The sequence below is a fragment of the Photinus pyralis genome, unplaced genomic scaffold (assembly GCF_008802855.1).
Source record: "Photinus pyralis isolate 1611_PpyrPB1 unplaced genomic scaffold, Ppyr1.3 Ppyr1.4_LG3a, whole genome shotgun sequence".
Classification (NCBI taxonomy): Eukaryota; Metazoa; Arthropoda; class Insecta; order Coleoptera; family Lampyridae; genus Photinus; species Photinus pyralis.
The window spans coordinates 16,770,917-16,785,559 of NW_022170509.1; the positions used below are offsets into that span (position 1 = coordinate 16,770,917).

The 14,643-nt window shown below is 40.0% G+C and overlaps 1 protein-coding gene across 4 annotated transcripts in view; it reads right to left on the reverse strand.

Annotated features, from left to right (window-relative positions):
- Positions 1 to 14,643, reverse strand: part of LOC116165547 (E3 ubiquitin-protein ligase HUWE1-like) — a 45,981-nt gene that overhangs the window by 13,864 nt on the left and 17,474 nt on the right. For 3 of the 4 annotated variants that reach the window (XM_031480089.1, XM_031480087.1, XM_031480088.1), the window contains exons 14-17: positions 5,896 to 7,800; positions 1,315 to 2,390; positions 1,006 to 1,266; positions 812 to 959 (exon numbers count right to left, since the gene is read on the reverse strand). In XM_031480089.1, the coding sequence (XP_031335949.1) occupies positions 812 to 959; positions 1,006 to 1,266; positions 1,315 to 2,390; positions 5,896 to 7,800 (3,390 nt within the window). The remainder of the gene's footprint in view (positions 1 to 811; positions 960 to 1,005; positions 1,267 to 1,314; positions 2,391 to 5,895; positions 7,801 to 14,643) is intronic. The other variant, XM_031480090.1, reaches the window with a different exon arrangement.

The following is a 14,643-nucleotide window of genomic DNA, read 5'->3' on the forward strand; positions in this document are numbered from 1 at the left end:
GGTTGGAGCCTGAAGAGTCCTGCAACATTCCCCCACAATAAATTTTAAATATGCGCGTTAATAAACCCACAATCGTCCACTCACACACTAATGGCCCACCCTGTATAGATGAAAAAAAATTGCGCATGCACACTTTTTTTATTGGTTAAGATACTGAAATGACATTTTGTATGCACACACCTCAAATAAAAGCAAAATTAATGCAGAATCAAAAGATTTGTTTTCCGCATGCGCAACCTAATTTTATTTGTTACAAAATTTACATCACCGACCCGTGTGGCGCAGTTCAGTTGAAGCTGAACTGCGGTACTAAGGGTCCATGGTTCGAATCCGGGTTCAGGGATTGATATTTGTAAATGTATCCACTCAAAAATAAAGGAAAATAAATAAAATAAAATTTTGTATGTTGACACATGCGTGAAAGAAAACTAATGTCGAATCAAAAAATTTATTTCGCGCATGCGCAATCCAATTTTTCTCATTTGTTAAGATATTTAAATAAAATTGTGTATGTAGGCACCTCGCATAGTAAAACTAATGCCGAATGAAAAAATTTGTTTTACGCATGCGCAATTCAATTTTTATTGAAGATATTAAAATAAAATTATGGATTTAAGCAAAAGTAAAATTTAATGGGATAAATTGCTTACATTTTGGAGACAACACCTATTAATTTTCAGACCAGTAGGCAATATCCTGCGCATGCGCAGAAGTAACTTTCTTATTTATGGACCGAAGGGGGGGTTAGTCTTAAACCTCACCACATACCACCAGGAGAAGAGGGGATTTAAAAAGTAGGGTAAATACATACCTTCATTGTTCACATCGTCGTCATCATCTTCGTAAGTTATTTCAATGTTTTCACCCTCGTCCTCGTCATCATCGTTATCATCATCTTCCACTTCCTGATCAGAAGCATTCGAGTCAGAATCTCCAGAATCCGTGCTCATTAATTCCTCCTAAAAATGAAAGGCATTCAATTAGTCCCAAAAGTAATATGCTTACAGTGGCATCGGGTTCGTGATCAAATCCCAGATTTCCATCGTCGTCAATGTCCATAGCGTGATGATTACGACCTGAGGCGACATCTGTGTAAGTTCGGTTTGAATCATTATTGCCACGTTCGAGTAGCTGATCCATAATGTGTTCCAGAACATTGTCCGCTTCGCCATGCGCCACGGACACTTCCGGATTGGCTTCCAGACTGGAGGCAACAGCAGATATATCGTGTTCGGTATTTTCTGCATCCTCGATAGTCTCTTCGCCCTATCAGAAACTGATTAGCAAAATCGCAATTACAACAATTATTCGAACCTGGGCATTAGTAGCTTCGGTTGAAGTTGTTCCGCTCTGAGTAGCTCCAGTATCGTCTAAATTATTTTGTTGAGCTTTTTTGTTCATTCGATTGCTGTTACTTCCTGTAATTGGTTGGTTTACAATTCGGGACAAAGATTCCATGGGTTTTAACGATGAGTTGACGGTTAGCGGAAAATGTGGACTGGACAAGTCCATGTAGTGGGATATCCTCGCCAAATCATTAAATATGCCTTTACGTAGCATGAGCTTAACAATATTATTGATTTGACCATTCATTGGCTGATTTTTGAACACTCTCAGCTGATTCGACGGTGGACAATTTTCTATCATTGTTGTTATTATACCAGTTATCAACTGGATTTGGCTATGTTTCTCAAAACATTCGGGCATTAAGAGTGCTCGCACTAAAGCAGATTTCACTTCATTAACTAATGTTGACTGAGCCTCAGGACAATGATTACAGGACGAAATTGCTGCAATCAGCACACGGCACATCATAGAACATTCGCGATCAGAGATATTTTCCGTGATAGGCAACAGCTTATCAAACATAAAAGCTAGAGCTGAACAATCCTCGGTAACAATATCCCCGTCGCCACTTTTATATGTGAAATCGGTTATGAGCTTAGCCACAGCCCCATAAGAGACCACAGCATCGGCCAGAATTTTTAATATAGAATGTTTCGCTATCATAGGCCGCGTTACTAATTCTTGTTCTGGTCTAGTATCCATTACCGCTTCGCCCGGATTCCGTGTCACGTGAACCAGCATAATCGGGGCAACCGAAGAATCATCCTGAGCTTCCATATTCAAAATTTCATTAGACGCCGTACTGTTACCCAACAAATCGCTAGCTCTTTGAAACATTGGCTCGCGCGTTGTAGTGGCACTACTCGACGGTTTTGGGGAATTGACTTCGGCGACATTCTCGGGAGCGCCCCACTCCAGGGGCTTTAGTAAAGCGTGCAATAGATCGTGAATGACCGTGATCGATGAGTCCTCCTCCATTTGAGGCGCGTGAGTACGCGTCGTCGGTTCCGCTTTCAATGGCAGTCGACTGTCCAAATCTTCTGCTGTAAAATCGTGCAATAATTATCACAGACACATAGCAGGGTTAAAATCCAAGCCTTTAATTTCAGCGTGTCACATTTAAGAACTAGTAATTAATTTTACCGGCAACAAAGTAGATTATAATGTCATAGCCTGAACCTTGGGCTTAGCTTACATAGTGATTACTGCCAGATACTACTTAAAAATAAATGGGGAAACCTCAGACCTCCTGGGCCCTTGCCACTAAAACGAATTCAGAACTGACAGGGTAAATGAGAATCATTCCCCCTGATTCAGTAAGACGCGACGCCGACCCCCCCTGTGGCTTGGACTTATAACTTCATATAAAACAAATTCGTCAACATTCTTGAATTTTACAATATCGTATATCGAGATGGGATGGGACAGTACTGACGCAGTGGAATGTTATCAAAGCAAAAGGCAAAGGTATGCAGAAAGTGAGTGGGAACTCTGTTTCGACCAGTTTCCTATTTGCTCCAGTCTTCAGTCGTTTTACGTAAAGTAGAAACTGTTTCAGCAAGTCTTCTTTAATAGTAAATTGACTTACAGTTTTTGACCCTCCCTTCATTTTGTTCTGCCGGCTATAGACAATGATATTTTGCCACTATTGCGCATAAATGCTAATATGATTATTTTTCACGACTCCTGAATTTTTATGTTGTTTGAATACTGTTATGTGATGGGTCTCGAAAACTTACTTTACATACAAATATTACACCCCTGTGTTATATAATGAGACAGATTATGTCCTACCCCAAAAGAGAGGCACCTGAACCCAAACCACGAATACAAGCCCTATATGTTGTTATAGTGAGACAGGTCATGTCCTAATGCAGGCGCTTGAGCTCTTCAGAGCGCAAGTGGTGGGGAAGCTTATTGCCTTTAGTCTAGATTGTTACCATTTCAAAATCGCGCCGGATAACTACAGATGGCGCTAATGTTGACTCATTTGCTCAAAGTAATCTGGAAAATTCTCCGCGTCCTTCGGAAACTTTCGGATATTTATCACTAGTCACGTACATTTTGTAGTCATGATATAGTATAAAGAAAACAAGATTATGCTAGTTGGTGCATGACGTCACGCGGAGCTTTAAAATCAGGATTCTTATGGAATTTGTGTTTTATTAATTATTTAGTGACCTAGTCTCACTCTTCCCTATTCGAATTTACCGCTCATGATTTAGTTACTTTTTGTTTTTTGAAAATGAGGACACATATCGGAAGGTAGTGTACAGTGTGGGTGCAAAATACTATTAAGCGTAATTCAAAAGAATATCAATGGTCTTTAGCATTTGAATTTCGAAAGCTGGAAAACTGTTAGCATTTCCCCCTTTAAGAAACCGCTCCGTTCGTCCCTGCCTACTAAAAAAACGAAAACGATGCCAAAATCTATACATTTACCCTACCTCCTACAGTGTCGCGGGTTCTTTTTGCCTTATGAACGAACGAGAGCGATATATTCGAGATAGTGACTGCCCTGGTCCTGTATTTAAATTCAAATGAGAACCCGCCATGTTTCTGCGCCATCTATAGACGAACCGCTGAACTTACGTTTAGCTTTCGATGTAAATATGCTGTGAAACACCTCTAGGGTCACTTTATAATGAAGAATTTTCCTTGATACAATAATTTGAATAATTAACATCCCAAACAATGATGGACCACCAATACAATATGTAGAGGAAAGCTGTCCGCTGAAGCGGGTTAAAACAAATAGAAACACTCGCTGGTGGAATAATGAGCTAGTAAAGCCACCAGAAGAGTATTTAACAAAGCCAAGCGCACTAGGTGCCGGGATGAATATAGAACGTCCCTCACTGAGTATAGTAAGGCGATTCAGAAGACAAAGAGGGCGTCTTGGAAAAGATTCTGTCAATGAAATTCCTGTAGCCTCTCACCTATAGAAGGTCCTCTCAAAAAAGGAACGATGGTGAGACAAGACGGTGAACGCATCGGGTCAACTAGAAAAACCTTGCAGCTCCTCAGGTTCCGTTGAGGCGAACAATACTCCATCGTCCCGCGGGGGAGGGCCACCACGAGAGGACGAGGGTGCAAACAGGACGAAATTGCTCGAAAACGTGACGACTTTTTCTCTGTCGAAACGCATCTAATGTAAAGCCCGGACGGTCCCGCGCGTAACGTACGGAGTCGGCACCCCGACATAACATTCGTTTGGAGGGGAGGGGGGGTGCAAAGTTAGGCATCGTCGACGTCGCTCCGCTTTATCCCTCGCGGCGCGAAAACGAGACGACCTAGTAAAAACTTACAATCGCTCAAGTGCGACCCAAAACGTCCCCCTACTTACGGCGTACTGTGCGACTCCCTTCGACTAAGGGGGCGAGAGGAGGGAATTTTCGAACGAAAATCGGACCAAATTCGAGATGTAGAATAATCGCACGTAAAAAATATTTACGGCAGCCGAGCGGCATCGGGGAAGGTAAAATTTTAGGAAGTCGCCAAAGTCTTTCCTCGGACGTCCTTTTCGCACCCTCGCACTCCTCCATTATCCCCCCCTGGACAATTAAACGACACTTTTTCGTCGTTTTGACGTTTATTCGGAAACTACGAGGGTTAGAACGATACAGTTTTTTACGTGGGTCTCGTATTTGTGCTCTCAGACATCGCGATCGACATTCCTCCCAACCCCCACCCCCTCGCTACAATAAACGGCACTTTTTTACATTTTTGACGTTTATTCGGAAACGTCGAGAGCTAGAACGATGCGGTTTTTTACGTTGGACCCCTATAATTGATCGCGAGAGGCGAGGCGGCCGAAGCCGTGCGACATTTTTCTTTTGTGTTTCAATGTGCGAGGCGAAGCCGAGCAATGAGTCAACGATTCTATACAAGCAATTCTATACAAACTGGGTAGCATCTACCTTAGGGTTTTACGTTACCCCCCCCCCCCCCCCCCCCCCGCCCCCCAATAGCATACAGAAGGCACTTCATCATATTTTGGTGTTTATTTGGGACCGGCGAGGGTTAGAACGATACGGTTTTTTTTACATTGATCTCCCATATTGCTCGTCCATATTCTAGAACCGACGGCGATTTGGGTATACGCGCGAGGCCGAACGATAGCTGATTTTGTGTTTCAATCTGCGAGGCGAAGCCAAGCAATGCGTCACGGTCCTATACTAAAACTAGCAGGGATATCAAAAAATAATTTATATCAATATTCTTCATGGGGCCCATCTCACATCATAACTCTCCCTTAACGGAAATAGAGACGTATACTTTTTATTGAATATTTTTATTCTACATTGCAAAATAATAAACTTTTGTGAGAAACGTTTTCCCTACACTTACCATTTTTTAAGACACTTCCAAAAGCGCGATTTTTAGTTTGAGCTAGAAAGCTGTTTTCTCAAGATTTTGTTTTTCCTGACCACTTACCTCAGAGCTGGTTTTGGGCTCAAACTGTGACAAATTTAATCTACTTCAAATTGAAACAAAAATATGCTGGATTGAATAAATGCGAAGTTTTATAATAAGAGGAATACTTACGTCTTCTAAAAATACTGCAATCGACTCGAAGTATCGACTTGGCGACATCGTAAAAAGTGTCCGGAGCTCGAGAGACGGCACTACCAATTTGCCGGGTCAGGTATATAAGTTCCCTGTACGGTGGCGGAATGGACGGCATCATACGCCCTCTGATGACCTTTTCTATAGAATGGGCTAAGGTTTGGGGCTCTTCCAAAGCGTGACGAATCAGTATGGTAGCCAAGGAACTGTATCCGTTAAACGACGAAGTTTGACGCATCTTTAATAAAGCCCTAATGCCGCCGCCATTAGCGAAGGTTTTCGCGGTGTCGTAATTTCTAGTGAGACGTAAGCAAAGTCTCATAATCGCGTGAACGAGATCTTTTTCGATTGGGTAGTGCAACATTCGAACGATGGTCTGAACGATCTCTGAAGACAGTCGGTCGGTAAGAACAGGTACGGGCAAACATCTTTTCGATTCTTTCTCAGATAAGACAACCTCAAAGGTTGCACATTCATCTCCGGATTCAACACAGTCCGTAAACATATCTTCGTGCTCCAAACAAAGGGGAGTCATGGATATAGGTCTACTATTTCCAGTCTCATCGTTGCATTGTAACATATTGCAAAACGTTATGGTGTACCGACGACGGCCACAAGTGACCCTAATGCTTTGCTCGCCATTCCAATACGCCTCATTGATCAATTTATTGTTCGTTGTGGAATAAGGTGTCCATTTACCTGTTACCACATCATACCATCTCCAAACTCGATTTGTAACCGCATGCATATTACGTTTCCGATGGGTACACACTCCCACTTTAGCCAACGAGTCTAAGAGAAGTAGTAAAGGTGTCAGCCATTTTGGTTCTTTCGCGGACGCAGCGCCGTGTTGCATCAATCTTTCCGCCAGTGACAATAAATTAAAAAATTCGGGTACCAATTTTGCACGATGCACTGCCAATCCGCATGGTATCCGCATATCAATAAACGATGGAACTTCGAAAAAAAGCGCAAATAAATGAATAAGATGCCCGAGACATAGAGATTCTCTCGATTCGCATAATTCCAAGTGCACCTCTAGCACTGCAGGTCTATACTTATAGCGATGAAATATTTGCATTGAACTTGAACGTATAGTAGAAAGTAGTTTATCTAGCAGGTCATCTCTGAACGTTGGGCCGTTCCGTTTCATAATAGTGCCTAACAACTCGCAAACTTTGTGTACAGTTTCTGGAATTGCCTCAATTAGCTGTAGGCAAATTTCAAGAGCGTCTTTGGTGAAATTATTTATTAAGTCTTCTGACAGGGGAGACGTATCCTCTTCTATGTCTTCCTTCTTTCGTTCAACAGAGGGCCCAGGTTCGCCTAATGACAAAGCTATTGCTTGAATAACTTGATCATCTTCCGTAAAGTCAGTATCCATGCCAGAGGTACCTGCACGATTCGAAGGATTCGATAGTAAATAATCGGTGGCCTGTTCAACATTCAAAGTATGGATTAAGGCTTCCAACGCGTGGTCGCGCGAAAAACCCATATCCATAAGCTGCCTTAAGTTTTCTTGATTCACATCACTTTCCGCACGACTGCCATTCGACGCGGCTGGTTTATCGTCCCCTTTGGCAAGTTTTTCCTTGATAATTTTCTCCCCCCTCAGTATGTGTTTTAAGATAGATAACATAGATTCGCTCATTCGCACCCCATAAGTGGGTAAAGGTTTTTTACCCCACATAAACATAATTGCCTCGAATGCTAATTTGTGAATCTGTATTAGATACCTCAGCGGGCTAAACGCGAGCAGCTTTCTAGCTGATGCCGATGTAGATCCAGTTCTAGTCGTCAGCGAGTGGGGAGTATCAAGAATTGCTTTCGGGTTGACCATCTTTTCTAAGAGCATCAACCATGCGTCCAAGAATTCTCCAGTGCCTGAGAATAAATATCTTTTCATAAGTATAGAACGGAGATACAAAGCAAAAAGAAAGAACACCCAAAAAAGAGGGTAAAAAAACTTTCATGTATAGTATGAAAATATCAAATAGATTAATTGTATATTATCACAGCAACATAATTCATATACAGGTTGGTTCATACAAAACGGATAATGCCATAGGTCCATTATTTCTAGATCTGTTTCAATTACTCAAAAACTTCACTCAATAACTCGGATTAAATAAATCGATTCGGTCACCGTAGCGTGATGATAGCCAATGTTTTTAGTGTATTTTCCTGAAAGTGAAAAATCGCTATTGGCTGTACTTCTTCGTCCGCCCGTCCGTCCGTCGACTGAACCGATTTGGGCGATATGGGACTCATTTGAAAGGGCTTGGTACAAGGATTCCATGCATACCCATATTTTTGTTTTTGCACATGAGCAGTGTCAAAAATTTGATTTAACACATTTTTTATGAAGATATTTAAATGAAACTTTATATGTAACCACTACATATAAGTGAAACCAACGACTTTTTCAAAATATTATTTTGCTCATGCGGAGTGCCAACTTTCTTATTTACGAAAGCATTTAAACGAAATGCGACACATGAACTTGCAATAAAAACATATCTAACACCACTTTCAAAATTTGGTTCTGCGCATGCGCAAAGCCAACTTCTTTAAAAAACTTAATTTAAATGCTTTCGTGTATACAGAGTGGCCCAACGAGAAGTATACAGAGGGCTTTTAGGAAATTAAATTTAGAAATTTCGAAAAATTCTCGAACACGTAAATTTTGTATTCGAGGGGGACAACTTTTAGAATACAAATCACGAACCCAAGTCTTCACCCCTCTATGTAGGGAGCTTAACCCCTAAAATTTTAAATGGAATCCTATGGCAAATGGCACGTTATCTGAAAGCCAATTTAATCATGATTACTAATCTGCTTTGCTTTTTAAATTCTATTGATTCGTTTCGGAGATATTTGCATTCCATTTAAAATTTTAGGGGTTAAGCTCCCTACGTAGAGGGGTGAAGACCTTGGTTCGTGATTTGTATTCCAAAAGTTGTCCCCCTCGAATACAAAATTGACGTGTTCGAGGATTTTTCGAAATTTCTAAATTTAATACCCCAAAAGCCCTCTGTATACTTCTCGTTGGGCCACTCTGTATATTGGTGTACGCTCCACTAGTAAGGTAGTATCGTCTCAACTGGGTATTTTTCCGGACTCCAGCGTTGACATTAGTAGGAGAAAAATACGCTCTCGTCATTTATGATTGCATAACAACTTTTTTAAATTATACACGATGTTCTCTCATCTATTTTGAAAATTTGCTTTTAGCTATCCAAATATATCAGTTTTCTACCCAAGGCGCCACCCCGTCTGTTACACCCTGCATAGTAATCTGTACCTGTGTGATATATTAGTATTCAGTAATTTGAAATTTGGAAATGGCAGTTCACAGCACCACTCCAACAGAAGGGCCAATTTGCCGATAATGTCAATCTGCTATGTTCCAACTACTCATCAAGATGGATATCAAAGGCAAAGGGCGATATTATAGGCAATTGGTAAAAGCTTCAAAGAACATTTGGAATTTTGTATAAAAACCTCAATTGATTTCAATTTCTGGGTGGTATCAAAAGATGAATTTTTATTTTTCTTTAAATCGTGTATGAGGACATGAGCCTATTGGGGATTGTAGTAAACACATTGTTCCTCCAAACTGAGATCGCTTATACTTTGTACTGCTGTCTGCAAGATGACTTGGTTTAGAAACGTTAGATCGCTTGCTAACATTCCAGAATCGCGGACCAGCTCCCCCCCCCCCCCTGGGTGTCGTATCGTGGCTAAGAGCTTGCACGGGGTTAACCAATGCCAACATGGGTACGATGTACGTCAACCATGTCGATATACCATACACAAACCTGGTGAACACAGGGTGATGCAGGGGGTCTCGGCGCTGAATAAAGGATAAGCAACTACCGCCCCAACCTCGGCCTTACACGTGTGCAGGGGGCACCACGCGTGTGGATATTTACTTCCCCTACACTCATTTGGAAAATAAACAAAAAACCTAACAAACTGCTTCCTGAGCACCTGGTATTGTAGAGCCTAAAAATCTCTCTAGAGCCGCGCGATGGGAGTTACAAAAGATTAAACAGGAACCAGGGGCTCTAAGCAACCTGACCTACCATTTCTTGAAGTGGGGCAACCTCTGAGCAACCAGGTAACGCCTACCGAGACCTCGCGGACGCAAAAGCGCCACCGATCTGATCACAGCACTCCCAAAGAAAGTAGCTCGAAAAAGGCAAACAAGTTCCACTTGCATTCATTTCCCATTTGTAAGATGCAACTTCTATTAAAATCGTGTAAATCCGGCCACAAATATAAAATTTAATTATAATTTAATTTCAGTTTATATGAAGAATTTCATTTCAATGTTTTCCTAAATAAGAAAGTTGGCACTACACATGCGCAAACCTACATTTTGAAACTAACGTTAGATTTTCCTTTGTTCCAAGTGACTATGTATCAAATGCTTCCCTAGATAAAAAAGTTGGTACTGCGCATGCGCAAAACCAAATTTTGAAACTGGTGTTAAATTTGGTTTTATTCCAAGTGCCTATGTATCAAATTTCATTTAAATACTTTTATAAATAAAAAAAGTTTGCAATTCGTTTTATAAATGGTCGAGATGCGAAAAGGGCACTGTGAATTTTGAATCGATTTGACTCAACTTTTGGCATTGCGTGTTATATGGCTGAAGCTATGCGCATATTGAATTTCATGCAATTCAATTTATAACTAACGGAGATGTCAAAGCGATCGGACATTTCTAAGCAAAGTTATCATTCACACAGACAGATACATGAACAGACAGACAAAGGAAATACAAAATTATAAACGATCTCTAGGATCGTTAATAAACGGCAAACAAAAGTGTAAAATTATGGAACATGTAAAAATGGTTTTTTGTTTTTTTTACAATAACTTTCCCAGAACTGTCCCACAGGAGCCAACAACTACGGGGAACTGGAGGTCATGGAATCAAACCTTCGCAAAGGTACCTATGAGACAAGTTGTCCCACCCCCCTCTCTCGGGTACAGGCTAGAAAGCTTTTTAATAGAACAAAAAACACGGAGGAGTGGAGTCATACCGAACTACACTCACGGAATACAATAAGACCATAAGAAAGGCAAAATGTGACTCGTGAAGGAGGTACTGCGAGGAAGTTGAACAAATTCCAGAAGGTGCCAGACTTCACAAAGCCTTATAAAAAGGAACAGACGGTACCAGTTGCTTGAAAAAAATTAAGGGGAGTACAGAGACCGCAAAGGAGAACTTAGAGCTTTTAGCAATCACATAAGACCCTAGCCCAACGAACCAATTACTCTCGAACCACTTCTCAGGGGGAACAGAGGAGATTGGGTTTTGGCTCGACAGATAGTGAACCTAACCAAAGTTAGGTGGACAGCGAAGACAAGGCCTCGATCTGCTAGCCTCCACATTATGTACGGGATAGATACCTATAGCATGAAGGGACGTAAAAGTTGTATTCATACTGAAACCTGGGCGAGACTCATACTCAAACCACCCCTGGTACTATCATAATAAATATTCCTTAAACCTCAAGCAGCTATGCACATGCCAAAAAATTTGCAATTCAGAAGCTAAGCCTCTACCAGACTCAGCAAAAAATACTATTATTATTGAATATAACTTTTGTTTCATTCAAATCGAATAACGGCGCTACATTGTTTTAAGTTTTTTTTATGAAACAACCTGTATTTAAGAACACATCAAATTTTCAAGAGACAATTTACTATACAGGGTGGCCCGCTGAAAACAGTCAATGCCAATTTTGCCCACTTAACAACAGTTTTGCCAGAAACGCTCGAACACGTCAATTTTAGTTTTGAGGGGGACACATAAATTAAGTAATACTACTTACATAACTTTAACCCTGAGAAGGGGGTGAATTACACCCCAAAAATTTTAATTGAGAAGAAAGAATTACTTAATTTAGGTGTCTCCCTCAAAACTAAAATTGACGTGTTCGAGCGTTTCTGGCAAAACTGTCGGTAAGTGGGCAACATTGGCGTTGACTGTTTTCAGTGGACCACCCTGTATTTCCAAATTTGATTTTGGTACTAGCTCCTGGTTATCTGGGGTCCTATAGAATTTGAAAAAACTAGATGATAGATCTTGAACCAAGATATTCCCTTACAACTGTTTTACATCTTGGCTTCCCATCACTACTAACTTTGATATCTAATTGCATTGTTCTAATTTATAACGTCACAGACAAGATATACTACCGACGGTCAATGCAATGCTATAGAAATAAACGCAACACCTAATAGAGTACGGTTAGTGTGTTGTCTACCTTGAAGCAGTCGAAATAAATTGTCATAAAATGTGGTAGACGCACAGAAAACTGTTGTGTGTGGTAAAAGTGTGTAATAGATGGGGTCATTTTTGTAAAAATAAAATACATATACTCAAACCTTATTTCCTCGGCTTCAACGCCGGCCTTTACGTAGATAAGATAAGCAATCACTTGTATAACACCATAAATTACATGAAATAGGATACATTTCAATTGTTCATTTTTCTCTTTTCTAAACATTTAAAAAATTGATGAAGCGGGTTTGGTTATACAAGGGCGGAAACTAAATTTGGCCTCCAAATATAAAATTATGAGGTTGGACAAGGAAAGATTTTATTAGAATAATAAACATAATTTTTGTTTTTCCATAATAAATACATTATTATACCGGGTGGTGACTTGAACAACGCACCATAGGAATTGCAATAGTAATTTTTTCATTTTTGATTATTTTATTATTATTATTTTAGAGAGAAAGTCTATTAGGTTTTTTGTAGAGAAAAAAATTACGAATCCATGCATACTGCAGCTTTTAATTTTCTGAACTTTGAATCCAAGAAATTGGATAACTGAAAACTGGCGCTTTTAAGAAAATCAGTGGTGCCATGGCAATTTGAGATCAAACATGGCAAATGCGGGCGCTTTTGTTTGATTTCCTAACTCCATGGAATTACCGACTTTATAAAGGAGACAGTTTTTAATTTTTAAATTTTGACTGATTCTGAATTTATAAAATACGAAACAAGAGTATGTACGGATTCGTTTATATAATTCGAGGTAAATCTTTCACTCACGCCTTTGACGCTCCCGACGAAGGGCGACTTCAGCGCCCCCCAGACTTGGCGTCCAGGGCCTGGGCCCCCCTCGCACGACCTTACCTACCTATATGTATCTGTGATAATACCATCACAACATTTTTTGATAAGGAGAGGGAGCACTTAACGAACTTTATTTTATGTCAATGTGTAGGGTCAACATAGTCCAGTCAAATTAGCTCCAAAAGTATTCTAAACTAGATGTTGGCATTTCACACAACGAAACCAGGTGTATTCTATGTAGTTCCCTGCCCGGAAGCTCCCGGAACATATTGCTATACATAAAAAAACCAAGAAAAAATGGAAAAATTCGCATTTGACTTCCAATTATCTCGTCAACTATTGCTTGAGCTCATAGAAATGAATTTGCTTAGAATCGAATTTTCAGTTGGTACAGAACCGTTCATTTTTAAATGTTGTTTTTTCTGGAAAAATACAAAAAAGTAATCCCAAAAATAAACATTTGTTTTTGTTGATACGCCCTTCTCGATGCTTTGTCTTTCAAAACTGGATGACTCCCAGAGCGTTTACAATATTTTTATGGATGGTGGAACCGTAAAACAACCTATTCCAACAATTGTCTGTTGTCCCGATGAGTTTTGCAAATCGACGGACTGTGGAATTAGAATTAGTTTAGCACTCTGTTTAATAAAAATCATACCAACTGTATCTGATAGAAAAATCGATTCTAAACAAATCGTTCTCTTCATTTTTTTCGGTAAGAAGAATAGTTAACGAGATACCTAATTAAGTCAAATGCGAAAAAACAATATTTTCCCATTTTTTCTTCGTTTTCTTGTGTATAGCAATATGTTCCCGGAGTTTCCGGTCAGCTACACTGTCATTTACGGATTCAGGGGATTTTTTTTGCATACAATACACATGGTTTCGTTGAGTGAAGTGACAACACACGAAACCGGCAGACAGTAATAGATACAAAACTGTAAACCATCTCGAGGATCGCTATTAAAACTTTGCTTTGTGACAATTTTCGTAGGTAATTGCACAAGTGCATCAAAATGCTCTTTTAACAAATTATGAAGTGTAACTTCAGCGCATTTTCCATAAATTGATCAATACTTCCCCAAAGGCCATACCTATGTGCGCTACGTTTTTCATTACTAGACGCATATATGGTTAAAATTTTAAAGAAATATCTTCATAAATAAGGAAGTTGACACTTACTGCGCAGTTGATATTGCGCGTCCTGCGCATGCGCTCATTAATCTGATATTTACAATATGCAATACGTTTGCTTTTACTATAAGCATCTTTGGTTAAAATTTCAAAGAAATATCTCCATAAATAAGAAAGGTTGCATTGCGCAGCCTGCGCATGCGCACATCTGATTTTTACTATATGCGATATATTTGATTGATATATTTCAACAAAATATATTAATAAATAAAAAAGTTAACATTGCGCAGCCTGCGCATGCGCAGTTCAATCGTCAAGATTTTCTTTGACTCGGGTGCCAGAGCGATACGCTACCGAATGCAAAAAGAACGAACTAAATATCTTGAAAACTGTAGGAGTAGTTAAGGCCTCGGACAGACGGGCGGACAGACAAAGTGGCTGCAATAGCGCACCGAACTTCGCTGGAAAATGCGCTAAAAATTATCAGG